The sequence below is a fragment of the Bathycoccus prasinos genome (genome assembly GCF_002220235.1).
Source record: "Bathycoccus prasinos genomic : Chromosome_7".
NCBI lineage: Eukaryota > Viridiplantae > Chlorophyta > Mamiellophyceae > Mamiellales > Bathycoccaceae > Bathycoccus > Bathycoccus prasinos.
The window spans coordinates 152,950-170,202 of record NC_024002.1 but is presented as its reverse complement, the minus strand read 5'-3'; the positions used below and the strand labels follow the sequence as shown (position 1 = coordinate 170,202).

Genomic DNA, 17,253 nt, shown 5'->3' with positions numbered 1-17,253 from the left:
TAATAATTACGGGACGATGCCAAATTGGGATACGAGTTTGGTGACGGATATGAACGGATCGGATGGAACTGTGCTCAGAGGCTTTGGGGGTAAAAGTACATTCAATGGTGACATTACGGAATGGGACACGTCGCAAGTAACAGATATGCAATACATGTTTAATAATGCTTCTGCCTTCAACCACGACATTTCCTCGTGGACTGGAACGGCAGCGACGACGGCGCAAACTGACATGTTTTCCGGCGCAACTGCGTTTCAAGCGAAATTTAAGTGCACCGACGCCGTCACTGGTCCTGCGTATTCGTGCGAAGGTCCATCGCCAATCCCAGACGCGAGCTGGCATACTTTTGTCACAGAATGTTTGGATGAATCTACAGCGATTAAGGTGACTGGAGAGTGTATAGTCTGGGCTCGATCGAAAGAGGTTTGGTACGGGACGATGCCGAATTGGGACACAAGTTTGGTGGAAGATATGAGTGGATATGATGGAGGTTTTCAAGGCTTTGGTGGTAAAAGTACATTCAACGGCGACATTTCGAAGTGGAACACAGGAAAAGTGACAAATATGTTTTACATGTTTTATGTCGCTTCTGCGTTCAACCAAGACATTGGGAGTTGGAACACAGCGCAAGTGACTGATATGGCATATATGTTTATAGTCGCTTCTGCGTTCAACCAAGACATTGGGAGTTGGAACACAGAGAAAGTGACTACTATGCATGCTATGTTTGCTGCCGCTTCTGCGTTCAACCACGACATTGGGGATTGGAATACAGAGAAAGTGACTTCTATGGGATATATGTTTCAGTCCGCTCCTTCGTTCAACCAAGACATTGGGAGTTGGAACACAGAGAAAGTGACTACTATGTATATGATGTTTTATTCCGCTTCTGCCTTCAACCACGACATTTCCTCGTGGACTGGAACGGCAGCGACGACGGCGCAAACTGACATGTTTTCCGGCGCAACTGCGTTTCAAGCGAAATTTAAGTGCACCGACGCCGTCACCGGTCCTGCGAATTCGTGCGAAGGTCCCTCGCCAATTCCAGACGCGAGCTGGCATACTTTCGTCGCGGAATGTTTGGCTGAATCTACAGTGATTGAGGTGACTGGAGAGTGTATAGACTGGGCTCGATCGAAAACCGTTTGGTACGGGACGATGCCGAATTGGGACGTGAGTTTGGTGACGGATATGAGTGGATGGGACAATGGTCCCCGAGGTTTTCATGGTTTATCTAGTTTCAACGCCGATATCTCGAAGTGGAACACGTCAGCACTAATGGCTATGAACGCTATGTTTGAGGGTACCACGTCGTTCCAACAAGACATCGGGGGTTGGAAGACGGAAAAAGTTACAAACATGTGGGCGACATTTAAAAATTCTGCTTTCAACAGAAATATTTCGGGATGGGACACGTCTGGAGTAACGGCTATGAACGCTATGTTTCGTGGTGCCACTGCATTTAATCACGACATTTCCTCATGGACTGGAACTGCCGCAACTACTCAGCAACCGTACATGTTTGAAGGCGCGACTGCGTTTCAAGCGAAATTCTCGTGCGACGACGCCGTCACTGGTCCTGCGAGATCGTGTGTATTGAATCAAAGCTAGTTGGTTCGCACGGAGTGTCCGACCGCCAAAATCGCCAACATGGGTTCAGAGGGTGATTGTTGGTGTCAATATCACGACGGTTCAGTCACGGAAATCGTCGCCACCGGCACGAGCGGTTATATGGCGTGTCTTTTGGCATAAAATCACGTTGTTTTTAAAAACCACCTTTACTTATATACCTTAGAAAAGTATCGTCACGTTTTGGGGCGACGCTGTGGCGAGAGCTCTAAATAGTAAGTGTAGCGATAAAAGCGTCTAAATACATGAATCGCTTAAAACTAAACCATCACCTTTGTCATCTCATAGGGAATTAGGCCCTACTGGCCCCGTTTCTCTGTCCATTTTCTGGTCGGTTTCACATTCCACGCTGTTTCCCTCTTGCAGTCTTGCAACTCGCGCTGAAAAAATTGTTTGAATTTGTTTGAATTTCATCTTTATAAAAAAATAATGCAAGTCGAAGACGCGTATCCGACCGCAAACGACGGGTTTCAAATCGAGTTCCTCCGATGGGGTGGCGGACGTAATTTTGCGAACAACGCGTCGTCGTCCTCCTCCTCCTCGTCCCCCTCGTCGCGTGCTCCAGAAAACGTCGTGATACTATTGCACGGATGGAGCGGTGGTCCAGAGTATTTTCAATTCTGCATGCAAACGCTGAAACACAACGAAAAGACGTGCTATCTCGCGCCGAGACTGCGAGGCCACGGGTGTAAAGACGACGCGAAAGGCAAATTTCACATCGCGCGTTTGGCAAAAGACGTGCACGACCTCATCCAATGGTTGAAGAAGAAACAGATTTGCGCGGAAAATCAACAGTTTTCTTTCGTTGGCACTAGTATGGGCGCGTCAGTTATTTGGTGTTTTGTGGAACTGTTCGGTGAAAGTGAGGTGAAGAATTACACGTTCGTCGATCAAGCGCCATTACAAAACGTTCGAAGCGATTGGTGCCTAGGTTCCACCGGGTGTTTCGACGAAGTGTCGTTGAAAAATTTGCAAAGTGCGGTGCTCAAAGGTCCCGACTTGTCTGAGTTTGCGGATGGTAACGAACGCGCGTGCGTAGCCGAAGGATCTAATTTTAAATGCGAGAAAGAAGTGAAAATGTGCACTTTGAGTTGCAAGCCAGAAGCTTTGGCAGAGCTGATGGCAGACCACACGAATCTGGATTGGCGACCGTTGGTTGGGAGCTTAGAGAAGCCAGCGCTCGTGGCTGTCGGAGAGAAGACGCAAATTTTTCCGTGGAAAGGCGTGGCGTACGTAGGATCTTTGATGAAGAACGCGCAAACGATGGTATGCAAAGACTGCGGGCATTGGTTATATCTAGAACAACCTGGTTTGTTTGGGTTTGCGCTTTCTAACTTTATTTCCACGTCTGAGTCGGGTGAGAGTCAAGGTCCCTCGAACGAAAGCATAGAGGCTGATTTACGAGGCGGCTACGAGTTCTATAAGGACAAATTTTACTTCATAGACGCGAAATCGGTCGACTATCGGTTCGTCGGCGGCTCGCCGGGACACTATAAACTACTGTAACTACTGTGTACTACCACTAATTTTACCCTTGCGCGCCCCGCTCTGTCTCACGGCGTCGCCATCAAAATAATTTCGATCAATTTCTTCTTCTCCGTCATCGCCGAGGCGTTCAACAAGTTTCCTAATCTCCAATAATTGATTATGAAAACTAAATCATCGCAATCTAACTCACTCAGTTGCCCAGTCAACTCCTTCTTCTTCATCAAGTACGCCTTCTCGCCCCTTTTCAATTTGCCACACCCGCCTGGACCGGCATACGCGATGACTTTCGCCAAAACGTTCTTCATTCCTTCATTTCCCCTCGCTCTTTGTGCCAAGTGCCCCGCGATAGTCGCTTTCCCGTTATCCCTCTCATACAACACCTCATCCTGTTGCCCGTTTAAACGCGTAAGCTCTAACGTCTTTTCGATGACAAACGTATCGTTCGTAAACGCGCTTAAAATCAACGGCGTAGACCCGTCAACGAAATCTTTCACCGCCATATCCAGACGCTCCCCGCGTCGCTCGCATTCGAGAAGCACCATCTCCAGACACTTCATGCTCTCCGCGGACGCTCCGTACACCGCGTAATGCAAACAACAACTCCCGTTCTCATCTCGCGCCAGTAACAGCTCTTTTCTCGTCCTTTCCTCCAAAGCCGCGCTCAAAAAGAGCTCTCCTACCGTCGCTGAGTTGCCTTTTTGCATCTGTTCCATCAAATACGTACGGCGTTTCCCGCCCCCTCCTCCTCCTCCTTTTCCTCCTCGCGTCGTTGATGATGTTTCGTGTCTCTCTCGTCTCGCCAACGCGTTCGCGTTGGGCATTTTAAGAAGTACTCGCAACGCCGAAGCGTTGTTGCATTCGAAGTAATCGCTTTTCCACTTTGACGACGACGATGACATCTTCGTCGAAGATGTCGTCGTCGCTACTGCTGATAACATCTCTTCTCGTCGTCTTTAATCGTCGTCGTCGTTGGATATTCTCGCGAGATTTTTTGAGGTGAGATGTAACAACGCTTGTATTTAGGGTTTACAAATTTTTGTGAGAAAATCCTACACCACTTAAACACTTAAAAAAACACTTAAAACCACACTTTTACTACGAAAAAAGAGAGACATGTCCGGCGAAAGCACGGGAGGTGGCGGCGCCTTTTCCGCCTCGAAGAAACTTTTGTCCTTCTCCGGTCCGTCGTGCATCTGCTGCGCCCCGACCGCGTGGTGGGAACTCGACGAATTTTTGGAAGGAGAAGAAAAAAAGGCATCATCATCATCATCATCATCGTCAGGGGGCCGCCAACCGCCCTCGATTCTGAACACGTTCACGAAGACAAAAACACCGTTCCAAACGCTTTCTCCGAATCGCATAGGATGGTACATATGCGGTCCAACCGTGTACGATTCCGCGCACATGGGGCACGCGAGAAACTACATCAATTTTGACGTTTTGAGGAGAGTCATGCAGGATTATTTTGGGTATTCGGTTCGGTTCGTGATGAACGTGACCGATATCGACGATAAGATTATTTTGAGAGCGCAGAAACGGAGAGCGGAGTTTGTGATGAGTCGAGCGAAGAAAGCACTGATGAAGGAAGAGAATGAGGCCGTGAAGAATCTCGTCGCGGATATTGAAAAGGCGGTGGAGACGAACGCGCCGCTGAAGGAGTTGTGCGAGAAGGTGGAGGCGTTGAGAGCGAAGGCTTTGGACACGGACGGTTCGATTTTGGATGTTGGAGATGGTTTTTCGAACGATGAAGAGGAGGAGGACGGTTCGTCGTCGTTCACCGCATCGGTGGATGGTGGAAAAGACTGGTCAATTCAGACTGGATATTTGAAGCTCGCGCAATTTTACGAGAAGGAGTTTATGGAGGACATGCGGTTGTTAGGGGTGAAAAATCCAGACTGTTTGACCAGAGTGAGCGAATATACGAAACAAATTGTGGAGTACATAGAAGGTATCATAAAGAACGGCTTTGCTTACGAAAGCAACGGGAGCGTATATTTTGACGTCACGGCGTTTGAAAATAGCGAGAATCATAAGTATGCGAAACTGAAGAAATCGGCTTTGGACGACGTCGAAGCGGCGATGGACGGCGAAGGCGCGTTATTGAAAGCCGAATCAGAAAAGAGGAACGATTTCGATTTTGTGCTTTGGAAGAAATCGAAAAAAGGCGAACCATCCTGGCCGAGTCCGTGGGGAGAAGGCAGACCGGGGTGGCACATCGAGTGTTCTGCGATGTGCTCGGACGTGTTGGGAAAGTACGTGGATGTCAACGGAGGAGGCATAGATTTGAGTTTTCCACACCACGAAAATCAGTTGGCACAAAGCGAGGCACATTATGACATCAAGCAGTGGGTGAACTTCTTCGCGCACAGCGGACATTTGCACATCGACGGTTTGAAAATGTCAAAAAGCTTGAAGAATTTCATAACTATTCGTCAGGCGTTGAAGACATATTCGGCGAGACAATTACGGTTTTTGTTTCTATTACATAATTGGTCGGATCCGATGGAGTTAACGCCAATTATATCCAAAGAGGAAGGTAAAGGAGCAACGTTTAAGCAAATGGATGCCGCTATTGGGGTAGAAAAGACATTCGCAGAGTTTTTTCACTCCGTTAAAGGTGCGTTGAGACGAACAAAGTACGCGTGCGATAAAGATCAAATTTGGCTCCCGTTGGAAAAGAAGCTTTCCGATGCTTTCGATGCGTGCCAAAAGGAAGTCCACGAGAGCTTATTAGATAACATCAACACCTCAAGTGTCATTTCTTCTATGTTAGCAATGGTAAAAGAGTTCAACACGTACTTGGCGTCGGTTGAAAAAGACGCAAACCACGCTTTGCGACCGTTTTTAGTCGAGAGTGTGGCGAAATACGTGACGTACATTTTAAATTGCATGGGAATTTCCGGCGAAGCGAACGCGCCGTTAGGATTTACCGATATCGAAACGGGCATTGAGGGTGATAGAGGTAATGGGACGGCGACTACGAGTGCTGCGACGAGCAATGATACGAAAGAGGAAATTTTAGCGCCAACGTTGGACGCGCTCACGTCCTTCCGCGACGAAATCCGAAGGCTCGCCAAAGGAGAAGAGCTCTCTCCGAGCGCAATCTTGGGTCTCTGCGATCAACTTCGCGACGTCGTCCTTCCAACGATTGGCGTCAAACTCGACGACAAACCTGATGGCAACGCTTTATGGAAACTGTACGCCCCGGGCGAGTTGGAAAAAGAACGACAACGCGAGGAGGAAGAAAAAGAGCGCAAACTACTGGCGAAGCAAAAGCTGGCGGAAGAAAAGAAACGAAAGGAAGAGGAGAAGGGGCAAAAAGCGAAAGTTGCGCCTCAAGTGATGTTTAAAATAGGCGAAAATGAAAACATGTACGGGTCCTTTGATTCCGAAACTGGGATGCCTTTAACCATGAAGGACGGATCAGAAGTGACGAAAAGTCAAACGAAAAAGTTGCAAAAACTGTATCAAGCGCAGGTGAAATTGCACGAATCGTATCTAAAATCAGTTCAAGAGAAGATGGGAAACGTGCAAATTTAATTGATATTCTTTTTATGATTCTCATCCGAATGAATGAACAATATGTTATTTATATACACACCTTTCGTTTACTGCTTATGCTGATGCTGCTACAGAATCTCTCTTACTCTCTCTCTCGTTTACTTTTGGTAGTTCAACTTCTTCGCCAACTGCTCGGCTTCGTCCAACAGTCCGCCTAAATGCGCGGTTAAGGCATCACTCCAAAATGTATCCGACGCCGGATCTAATCCAAACGGCGCCAACGCTTCGACGAATCCTTTGGTTCCTCCCGCCGAGAGCAAATCCAACAACTTCTCTTCGAAACCTTCCGGTTGCTTGGCGTATACCCCGTATAAGGCCCCGACGACTAAATCGGCAAACGCGTAAGAGTAGACGTAAAAAGGCACGTTGTGGAAGTGCGAAACGTACGCCCACAAATGCGAAGTGTCTTTGTACGAATCATACACGTCGCCTTCCTCCCCGTAGTAATCAACCATGCACTCCTTCCACGCCTCGGTCATTTCCTCCGGCGTCACTTGGCCGTTTTGTCGTTTTTCGTGCACTTTTGCCTCAAACGCGTCAAACGAGCACTGACGAACGACGGAGTTGATGATATCGTCGCACTTACCCATGATCATTTGTAATCGATCTTGGTCCGACGGAGCTCTCTCCAACAAGTCTCTGAAGACAATCATTTCGCCGAAAATCGACGCCGTTTCAGCCAAGGTGAGAGGAGGGTGATACTGAAGGATACCTTGCTGATAACTCAAAATAAAATGCACGCCGTGTCCGGATTCGTGCGCCAAAGTTGCAACGTCTCTTTGGGTTCCAGTGAAGTTCAACAATTGGAACGGACCACACCCATAGGAGGACGAACAGTACGCGCCGCCTCGTTTTCCATCCGCCGCCGGGACATCGATTCTCTTGCTTTCGACCATGTCGGTGAAATGTTTTGCCATCGTCGGCGAAAACTTCTCGTATCCGTCTTTGCAAATCTGCACCGCTTGTTCCCAGCTGTACGAATCAGACCCGGTGCCGATATCGATAGTCGCGTTGCGATCGGCCCAAGTAAACTCCTCCAACCCTTGGGTCTCTTTCAAAATACCCTTCTTCAATCGATAATACTTCTTGCACAAATCCACGCCAGTCGTTTTCACCGCCGTCAACAAAGAGTCCACGGCTTCATCGGGAACATTATTCGAGACATTTCTTTGCGAACGCAAATTCTTAAACCCTCTCTCCGTGTTTTCGATGTGCCAGCTCCCGGCCACCATGTTCAAACTCAACGCGCACGTTCTCTCAAACTTTACCAATCCTTCGTTCAAAATGTTCATGCACTCCCGCCTCGTCTTCGTGTCTTTACTCGAAGTCATCTTCGCCAACAAAACCTCCATGTTCACCTCCTTCGTTTCTCCGCTCTCGTCGTCTTTCATGGGAAAACGTAAACGACTCAACTCGTTGCCGTAAAATTCAACCACTTGCCTCTTCCCGGCGAAAGCCGATCTCACCGTCAACGCGCGTTCCACCTCTTTGGAAAGATTATACGGTTTCGACCGTCTCTCTTCCTCGATGAACGCTTTATACTTCGTTTTCAACTTTCCGTCGTGTAAAAGGTATTGTTTTTCGACGTCGTCCTCCTCCAAGTTCGCAATCTCCAACGAGAACCACTGTAAAAAATTCCCTTGAAAGGACCCGTACCGTTGCATCAGTTGCGCTTTTCTTTGCTGCATCTTCGCATCTTCCAATCTCGTATCCGACGCCAACGAAACGTACGACAACGCTCTCGTCAACTTAATATCGATTTCCTCAAACATCTCGATCGCTTCCAACAACAAATTATTTTCACCCGCTTTCAACTTCCCCTCGTATTTCGCTTTGAACTCTTTACATTGCGTCTCGATCGCATCCATCTCGCGATCGATTTTACCGTCGTTCGGGGAATCGTACTCGAAGTGTCTCTCGAGTTCCCATCGAGGCTGAGACGCGATTTCTTCCGGCGTCATCGATGATGTTTTTGCTTCTTTTGCACTCGAAGCAGCACCGGCGACTGTTACTGCGCGAGAAGAAGAAGAAGAAGAAGAATACGAGGAGGACGCTTTAAAAAAGCTGAGTTGTTTCGTAAAAGTATTCCGTAAAAGGTGATGACGAGAACTCTTTGGTTGTTGTTGTGACGTCAAACACCACCAACGACCGAAACCGAAAGATGAGTTTTTGGATGATTTCGAGGACATCGTCGTCGTCGCTTTCACAGACGTCGTCGTCGAGAATTGGTTTTGTCCTTTTGGCGTGGAGAAGACGACATTAAAAACCCTCCTCGAAGCAGCAGAGAAAGCAGTTTTCTTCATCGTCGTCGTCTTCAAAGCTTCGTTGAAAGAGGAAGAGGAAGAAGAAGACAAAGAGGTGGATGAAATCGCGTGGTTCATGTTCGCTTCGTGTGAATCTCTCTTTTCTGTCTTTTGACGAAAAAAAAAAAAAATTTCTTTGTGGCTGTCGAAAAACAAAAAAAAAAGGCGAGAGAGATTTTTACGCGAAGACCCTAAACTCGAGCAAAAAAGTAGCAAAAGGACGAGCGTTTTTTTTTCTCGCTCGAGAGCGAAAACAAATCTCTTCTCAGAAGAGCGCGGCGCGTTGGTGCGACGATGAGAACGAGAAGAAGAAGAAGAAGAAGAAGAAGAAGACGCGATGAAAGGAGTCGTTGTTTTATGCTTTTCGTGGTGGTATTCTCCTCGTCGCTCTTCTTCTTTTTCTTCGACGAAAGTAACTTTGAACGCGTGCGAAGCGCTTTTGCCCCCGGGGAAGATGACGATGATGCGACAAAAATGATTTCTTTCGTCTCGTTCCCGGGGGTGGTTTTGGTGGAGGCTGCGGACGCAGCGCAGGAGGTGGGAAAAAGGAGCACGAGTGGGAGCGCTGCTACCATCAACGAAGGGACGAATTCAATCGTGAATTTCCACCGGCACCACCGAGAGGTGAGGAAACGTTTGCGAGAAAGGAAGATGACGACGAAAGGACAACAAGAGGACCAGCGAAAAAAAGTGGATTCTTCTTTGTCTTTGTCTTTGTCTTCTTCGTCGTCGTCGGAGAGGAAAGAGGAGAAGAACAAGAATTTCGAAAACAACGAAAACAATCTAGGCGTGGAAGAAAACGTGGGAAAAGAAGAGGAGACTTCGAACGACGCGAACGTCGTCCTCGTCACCGCCGGGGTCAACAAAGAAGAAGACAAAGACAAAGGAAAAAACAAAGAAGCAGAGGAGAACAAAAAATTAACCTCTCTCTTCAAAGAGATCAGCGCGCGACGCAGACAGGAAATCTTAGCCGCGATGACTGATTTTGCAAAGACGGAAGCGGAGAAGAACGGGGAAACGTTCGCGGACGTGCGACCGGAATTGGGCAAGACGCCGGCGGCGCTCGAAGAAGAGAAGAAGATGAAAGAGTACGCGAAAGATCCTTCGCTCGAACGGAAGGTGATGATTGAGAAAATTAAGGAGGAGGATCCGATGAATCCAAACGTACATGCACCAATACGAACGGACGAAGATTCAATCGTTAGAATTGACTACGGGACGTACGATTCGTGCGACACGTGCGAGTTGTGTCATTTAGGAGACGCGCCGGTGGACGGCGTGGAGGTGAATAAGCACCAAGAGATTCGAGGTAATCCAGGCGTGAGCAAAGAGGATATGGAGGATGAAAGTAACGCGAAAAAGCCGGTACACTGCAAAGAATGTTACGGGTGCAACGTGCGCCTCTCTCGGATCATAAAACGCGCGGAGTTTAAAGGAAAATCGGTCCAAGTCTTCAGCGGCGCGAGCGGCGCCGCGATTTTGAAAGGGAAAATTTTGAAGAAAGATTTTCTACTCTCCGACGACAACGACTTTAAGAAGAACAACGATGAAGACGACGATAAAAAAGACAAAATCAGCGCTGGCGTCAATCACCACGAAGAGTTAGAAGAAGCGGACGCGGAGATGACCGTGTTTGTGAAGGCGTGGTGTAACTTTGGCAAATACGCTCAAACGCCGGACAATCCAAAGTCGGGCGTGCCGTCCAAATGTAGCGATTACGATAAAATTAATTTAAGCAAATACGGAGGTAAATGTCACGTCCAAGGAGGACGATACAGATTCGGAGACTGTAACTTTAAGTTCATCTCTTCTTTGGATAAACTCGCCCACGCGGCGAATTTATCCTCCGTCGTTCCTCGATCTTGGACCGTCGAGGTGAAATCGTTCTTGCCGTGGGACGGCTTCTCCACGGGCGGACACAAATTGCAAAAAGGTGTCAGAGCGCAATTCTACGAGAAAGCCCCGGGCGTGTCTATCGAAGCCGTTCTGGGTACTTTAGATCCGACGGTTAACTTTGGCGCGTTCAAAAATATCTCCCACGATAACGTTATTCGCGCGGCGACGTTTGATTTGCTCTTCTCCGAATCCGACCGCCACGGTCAAAACGTCTTTTTCAGCGACGAAGGCGAAATTACTTTGATCGATAGCGAAGGCGCCTTCGGCGAATCGAACACCATGCTCCTTCCGGGTCATCAAAAATACGAAATCAATCGAATTGGATTCTCGGCCATAGTCGGGTGCGGGCAAAATTGTCCGGGCGAGCCGAAACCGTCGGTCAGCCCGATGGCCACTTTAGATTACCGATGCCACGTCCCTCGCCAATACGTCGGTTTCGAGTTCCCATCCGGCGTGGAACCTTTTTTGAAAAGAATTCAGAGCATGTCCGCAAAATCCGTCGTCGAAGAGTTCAAAATGACCCGAGAAGAACACGCAAATCACTTGAAAAGAACCGTGGACGAAATGCTCTCTCTCGGTTTCGAAGGCGCCATGCTCTCCGCGCTCTCTCGCCAACGAGGCGGAAACGGCTACCCGATCGGCAAATATGGCTTACAATATTGGTACCCAATCACTAAAGCGTGCTGCGGCCTCGAAACGTGCCCGATACACACCACTCGCATGAAAGAAAAGAACATCCGAGACGATCTCGTGACGTTGAAAAAAGACGACCCGGGCGTCGAGGCGACGACGCTCTGGGGCGACCGGTACGAAGCGCACGCGACGACGTCTCCAGAACTCGGATTGGAAAGATTGAAGACGAAGGTTTTGTCCTCCTCCAAATCGTCGGCGTAAAATTGTCTTCATCGTAGTAAAGTTTTTTTAGTTAGTTCGCAGAGAGAGAGAGAATACGAGAGCGATAGCGCAGAGAGCAAAGAGTTGTTGTATACGTTTCACCACCATTTCTTTCTTTCAAAATCTCTTCCTAATTTTTATCCTCATTTTTGTCTCAAAAGCAAAAAAAAGAAGAAAAACAATAGACTGTAATGTTTGGCGCGACAGCTGCGACGACGACCTCTTCTGCCTGCGCTCAAAGCGCGCGACAGAGTTCGAGAGTCCTTTCGTCTTCGCTGACGAGCAGCAGCTCGACGTCGTCGTCGTCGGAATCCTCGTTATTGTTCTCGTCGTTAAGAAATACTCATCGTCACCGGCAGAGGAACGCGTCGTCACCGTCTTCGTCGTCATCATCATCGAAGAAAGGAAATGTAATCTTAACCTCGGCAAAACTGGCATTAATCCCGTCCTATTCCAACCTCCCGCACCCGGCGAAAACGGCGAAAGGCGGCGAAGACGCGTGGTTTATCAAACCGGACGTGAAAGGTGGAGGGGTAATCGGCGTCGCGGACGGGGTTGGTGGATTTGGCGATCAAGGCGTGGACCCGGGGTTGTACGCCAGAGTGTTGGCGTTTGAGTGTTTGAAAGCGCACCAAGTGTCCACGAATCCGTTGTTTGGCGGAAGCGATCCCAAAGCGATGATTTTGCAAGCGCAAAAGGAGACGAAATTACCCGGGGCGTCCACGTTGTGCGTGGTGGAGATTGATAAGAGCGGGCAGTTGCGCGCCGCGAACGTCGGCGATAGCGGGTTTAAGGTTATCCGAGGAGGGGAGGTGGTTTTTGAAAGCACCCCGAGTCAGCATTATTTTAACTGTCCGTTCCAGTTGGGATACATGCCGTTGAGCGCGGACGCGGACGATGCGAACGAGTGCGCGGAGCAGTACTCGTTTAAAGCGATGGAAGGGGACGTCATCGTCGTGGCGAGCGACGGCGTGTTTGATAACGTATTCAACGAAGAGTTGGTCAGAGTGGTCGGGAACAGTTGCAGTCAAGGTTTGTCCTACGAATCGATGGCAAAATGTGCGGAAGACATTGTTCTCGTGTCTAGGGCGCACGCGGAGGATAAGACGTACGCGTCGCCGTATTCTTTGGAGGCGGAGAAGTACGCCAAGGAAACCGGGACGAAAGTGAAAGTGCCGAGCGGCGGCGGCGGCGGTTTGTTTGGAGGATTGAACAAGATGATGGGCAAAGGTGGAGGTGGAGGAGGGAAGATGGACGATATCACGGTAGTGTGTGCGTTCGTCGGACCGACGGCGGAGGCGCAAGGAGAGATTATGAAATCAGTCCAGTTAGCGGCTGGGTTGTACGACGATTTGATGCAAGCGAGGAATAAAGCGAAAGGAGAAGAAGCGAAGACCTTGAGAACGGTACAGTTGAGGAAACAGATGGACGAAGCGTTCGAAGAGTCGAAAGCGAAAGCGGATATGGCGAAAAAGCAGGAAGCGGCGGCGCCGTCGGAGTTTTCGAAGGCGCAAATCGACGCCATGGATTCAGCCACCGTGAGACGGTTGTTGCAAGAGAGAGGCTTGCCGACGAGCGGGAAGTTGGAGCGGTTGAAAGAGCGCTTGGCCGGCGTCAAACGCATGTGAGTGAGAGAGACTGTGTGTGAATAAAAGTGCCTTTTGCTCGTATTTATTATCGTGTCCATTTTGTTTTATATACATATTGGTATGCACCAGAGTAGTACTTTTTCTTCGCAATAGAGTAGTACTATCTTCGCAATCTCTTCCTTTTGTCATCAAATGATCGTAATGGATCCGCCGTTTATACTCACTTGTTCAAGAAACACAAGGGCAACGGTCGCCGCGTACGTGCCAGAAATCGCCCCAAACGCCTCTGATTCCCCACCCGTCGGTGTGAACTGTCCCAAAACGTTCTGGAGACCACCGCCACCAATAATTTCAGGTCCAATCGGTCCTTGTTGCAGAAGTACACGTCGTCTTCGGCGTTGGCCGTCGCCGCTATCAACACACAAACCATCGCCGTTTTCACATGAAGCCGTATCGGGGCTGTACGAATCTTTCCGAGCGCGAACAGTGTCGTTCATAGAAATCGGTTTCACATACTGCGATAGTTCTGTAACGTTGATTGTTGACGATCCATCGTCGCCGCTTTGCGCCTCGACTGATCCATCGCTTTCCGCGCCTCGGATATTTTCGCTTTGAATGGCATTCACGGTATCAACGATTTCTGTAACCGCTCCGACAATTTCAGTCGCGTCATTAATCGCCTCAGCAATCGCCAAGCCTTTGCTCGCAGATCCCGCGATTGCGTTAGCCGTCTCCCACGTAGAAGCAACATCAATCGCAGCATCGTAACCGTGTAAAACGACTTGTCCGGTCCATTCAACTTCACTGGCGACTTCAGCCGCCGTAGTACCGCGACCGGGTTCTGCGACGCCAACAAGTGCAACGATAATTTCAATTTCAATACGAATTTGAGGATCAACGATGGTTTCTTCGAGAAGCGCGAGAAAATTATCTCTGATGGAAATCGGTAACGCATTGGGAAACGAATCAAACCATTCAGTCGTGAGGGCTTCCACGTCGTCGAACGTTACGTTTCCTTTCCTGGCATCGTCACCATTCTCGTCTTCGTCGTTCACAATTTCTTGCAAACGTCTTCGTTTTTCTTCGTCGTTAAAAAAGGATGGATGCTGGGAGTGGTCGTTTTGTTTTCGCGCCTGATGTCTGTTCAGCGTGTGTTGCGCAGCCGCTTTTTCGAGAAATTTAGGCACCTTGACCCTCTCATGAACGAGAATTTTCTGCACGTTCTCTGGCATCTTTCTCTTCTTCAAATCATCTTTAGTGAGCTGCTGCAACTTCCGTCTTTGGCCAACATTTTCTTCTTCTTCTTCTTCTTCTCCTTTTTGATCGCCTTTATGAAACATCGTCGTGTTCGTACAGTTTGAAAAATCATTCAAACTCTGCGCCGTCTCGCTCGCCATCTCTGTCCCATCGTCATGATAAAACGTCTCGTTGAAATGATAAAACGTTCCGTTTGTATCGCTGTGACACTCCATGAGTTCTTCTTTGAGCTCGTTAAACGGGTTCGGTTTCAAAAACTGCGCAATCGCCGCCGCCGCGTCGCCCGTCACCTCAAAACCAACCCCGAAAAACTGTTCGAGTCCGAACGCTCCGCCTACCACGAACTCGCTCGCCTTTGAGCTCGTAAATATGCTCTCGCCATCAATTACCCATTCGTTTCCGATGGAGCTCGAACTCGACACGCCTTGCGAGTAATCTTGCACGACCCCTGCCGCTAAAGATGCGAACACGTTCGAGAACCGCGTGAGCGCCAACTCCGTGTTCAATACCATTTGAAGAAACCCAGCAGTTGGATTGTTCAGAGCTGCGTTCTGGATTATGAGAAGCGCAATCCTTAAAATCGTCGTCGGCTGTATGATCGGGTTCCACACGGACGCTCTCGCCATTGGTCCACTTTGTGCAGTCACCCCATCGTTGGTTTCGGTTTCTTCTTGCAACAACGCGCGCCTCGACGACGACGAAGACACCGACGACGACGCCTCGAACAGAGAAGAAAGAAAACTCCCGGGGCTGCTGCTTGCGATATCATCTCGCGAACTTTGGTGGTCGAACGCGACGAGGCAACCGAGAAGCGTCCAAGAGAGCACGAGCGCGAGAAAGATTTGCGATTTGAACAGTTTTGTCGATGGTGAATGAAACATCGTGAAGTCGTATTCGAGCAAGCGTGCGTGCGCGAATGAATGTGTTGTGTTGCTCTCTCTCCGCGTATTTTTTTTTTCAATTGCGTGTTAAATTTTGCCTCGATTACAACAAGATGTAAAATGTCTCTCTCTTTCTTTCTCTTTCTTTCTTCATCTCTCTCTCTCTCTCTCTCTCTCTCTCTCTCTCTCTCTCTCTCTCTCTCTCTCTCTCTCTCTCTCTCTCTTCTCCCATTCCTTTCTAGCGCACCGTCTGCAAGGCGAAAGGTGTTTTACTCTTGCATTTGCTCATCCGCTTGCCCCGCGGGTGCGGTCGCGACCACGCGTTCTTTCAACTCGCTCTCCGTCGTCTTTTCAAACTGCGGCGTCAACTCTTCCTCTTTCTTCTTCTTTGAACCGAGTTCGCGTTGTTCCGGAGACTCCCAGTGTTGGAACAACGCGAGAATGTCCACGAGACTGACGCATCCGATGGGTTTTCTATCGTCGTCGACGACCCAGATTCTGTGCACCGCGCCCGTGCTCATAAGCTCCAAAACGTCTTCGAGTTTGTCTTCGAGTTTGCAATAGACTCTCCATGCATCGTAGAGAGGATTTTGAAGAGCGGCGTCGAACGCGTCTGCGCCGGCAAACACGCCGTGGGTTATCTTTGGTAACGCGTTGTGACGAAGGAAGAGAAATTGGGAAACCGATAAACCGAGCGCCATGGCAAAATCTGGATCGGCAAAGTAGGAGATATCAGTCTCCGAAAAGGCACCGAGAAGCTTTCCGTCTTTTTCACTCACGATGGCCACGGCTGAGACCGAATTGTTACGCATAACCCGGAATGCATCAATGCACGACGTCGAAGGCGTGACTGATACGATACCGTACGTGGAGACTGGCTTTTGGTCCGAAACGTTCGCTTCGGTGACGCCTCCTCCCTCCACGCGTCTCGACAACGCCGATCTCCCCAAACCGAGATCGGCGAGAGACGCGCCCATGAACTCGGGGTAAATCAAGCTCCTGTTCGTGTGCAAATACATCACCAGATCCGACTGACAGACAATTTCCGTAATCTTATTCGTATCTGTCGTTTGCACGGCGAATCTGTGGACGGCTTGCAACAACTCCCCGTCTCCCGGTTTCGCTTTCGGCGAAATCAAAAAGCAGTCGTTGATTGTCTGCGCCAAGTTCTTGTCGCACTGGTTCTCAAAGATCACCGTCCCGTCGAACCGGCTGGGAATAGTTTCCAACCTCGATTGCGCGAATTCTCTCCCCAATCTTGCCAACGCCGCGCACCGTCTCGATTGATCTGCGCCTTGCACGTCAAAATAAGGACTCGCGTCTACTTTCGCGACCAACGCGTCCACCAGATCGCCAGCGGCGAGGAAATTTTGCGGCTCGTAAAGTTGGTTACTCGGGTGCATCTTCACCACCGGCAACGCTTGCACCGAGAGCTCGCCCATGCGCTTCATCGCGTCCGAAGTCGTGTGCGTGGTTGAAAGAATGGACACTTGCGATCCTGAAAGTGAAAAAAGAAAGAGCGTGAGATTGACAACATCGCGCGTTTCCTACTCGCGTTGTTGCGTGTTGTTCCCGCCGAGAGAGAGAGAGAGAAAAATATCGAGAGCGGGTACCACACATAAATAAATAAATAAATATAAGACGTTAACGCGCACCTCTCGTCGGCTCCCCGCGCTCTTCTGCTTTCACCGCGAGTTCCTTTCGATCTCTCAGGTACACAGACAAAGGCGATTGCGACAAAAACTGGATCGGAG

The 17,253-nt window shown here is 49.2% G+C and overlaps 9 protein-coding genes across 9 annotated transcripts; 5 read left to right on the top strand and 4 right to left on the bottom strand.

The window, feature by feature from the left end:
• On the top strand, nt 1-1,612 carry Bathy07g00800 (unnamed protein product (Partial); the record flags this gene model as incomplete). Its single annotated transcript, XM_007512019.2, has 1 exon — nt 1-1,612. A coding segment is annotated over one exon (1,612 nt), but the record flags the coding sequence as incomplete, so codon positions are not given.
• A 447-nt stretch (nt 1,613-2,059) lies between these two features.
• Nucleotides 2,060-3,126, top strand: Bathy07g00790 (predicted protein; the record flags this gene model as incomplete). Its single annotated transcript, XM_007512096.1, has 2 exons — nt 2,060-2,999; nt 3,056-3,126. 2 exons carry the CDS (start codon nt 2,060-2,062, stop codon nt 3,124-3,126), a joined length of 1,011 nt encoding a protein of 336 aa, XP_007512158.1.
• Nucleotides 3,127-3,183: 57 nt separating this feature from the next.
• On the bottom strand, nt 3,184-3,939 carry Bathy07g00780 (predicted protein; the record flags this gene model as incomplete). Its single annotated transcript, XM_007512174.1, has 1 exon — nt 3,184-3,939. One exon carries the CDS (start codon nt 3,937-3,939, stop codon nt 3,184-3,186), a length of 756 nt encoding a protein of 251 aa, XP_007512236.1.
• A 292-nt stretch (nt 3,940-4,231) lies between these two features.
• Bathy07g00770 (cysteinyl-tRNA synthetase) lies at nt 4,232-6,658 on the top strand (the record flags this gene model as incomplete). The annotated part of the gene is made up of 1 exon (XM_007511995.1): nt 4,232-6,658. One exon carries the CDS (start codon nt 4,232-4,234, stop codon nt 6,656-6,658), a length of 2,427 nt encoding a protein of 808 aa, XP_007512057.1.
• Nucleotides 6,659-6,777: 119 nt separating this feature from the next.
• Nucleotides 6,778-9,060, bottom strand: Bathy07g00760 (oligoendopeptidase F; the record flags this gene model as incomplete). Its single annotated transcript, XM_007511842.1, has 1 exon — nt 6,778-9,060. One exon carries the CDS (start codon nt 9,058-9,060, stop codon nt 6,778-6,780), a length of 2,283 nt encoding a protein of 760 aa, XP_007511904.1.
• Nucleotides 9,061-9,456: 396 nt separating this feature from the next.
• Nucleotides 9,457-11,772, top strand: Bathy07g00750 (predicted protein; the record flags this gene model as incomplete). The annotated part of the gene is made up of 1 exon (XM_007512049.1): nt 9,457-11,772. One exon carries the CDS (start codon nt 9,457-9,459, stop codon nt 11,770-11,772), a length of 2,316 nt encoding a protein of 771 aa, XP_007512111.1.
• A 191-nt stretch (nt 11,773-11,963) lies between these two features.
• Nucleotides 11,964-13,400, top strand: Bathy07g00740 (predicted protein; the record flags this gene model as incomplete). The annotated part of the gene is made up of 1 exon (XM_007512229.1): nt 11,964-13,400. One exon carries the CDS (start codon nt 11,964-11,966, stop codon nt 13,398-13,400), a length of 1,437 nt encoding a protein of 478 aa, XP_007512291.1.
• A 149-nt stretch (nt 13,401-13,549) lies between these two features.
• Bathy07g00730 (predicted protein) lies at nt 13,550-15,499 on the bottom strand (the record flags this gene model as incomplete). Its single annotated transcript, XM_007511852.1, has 1 exon — nt 13,550-15,499. One exon carries the CDS (start codon nt 15,497-15,499, stop codon nt 13,550-13,552), a length of 1,950 nt encoding a protein of 649 aa, XP_007511914.1.
• Nucleotides 15,500-15,768: 269 nt separating this feature from the next.
• Nucleotides 15,769-16,950, bottom strand: Bathy07g00720 (predicted protein; the record flags this gene model as incomplete). Its single annotated transcript, XM_007511901.1, has 1 exon — nt 15,769-16,950. The coding sequence occupies one exon, from the start codon at nt 16,948-16,950 to the stop codon at nt 15,769-15,771; it is 1,182 nt and encodes a 393-aa protein (XP_007511963.1).
• Nucleotides 16,951-17,253: the final 303 nt, after the last annotated feature.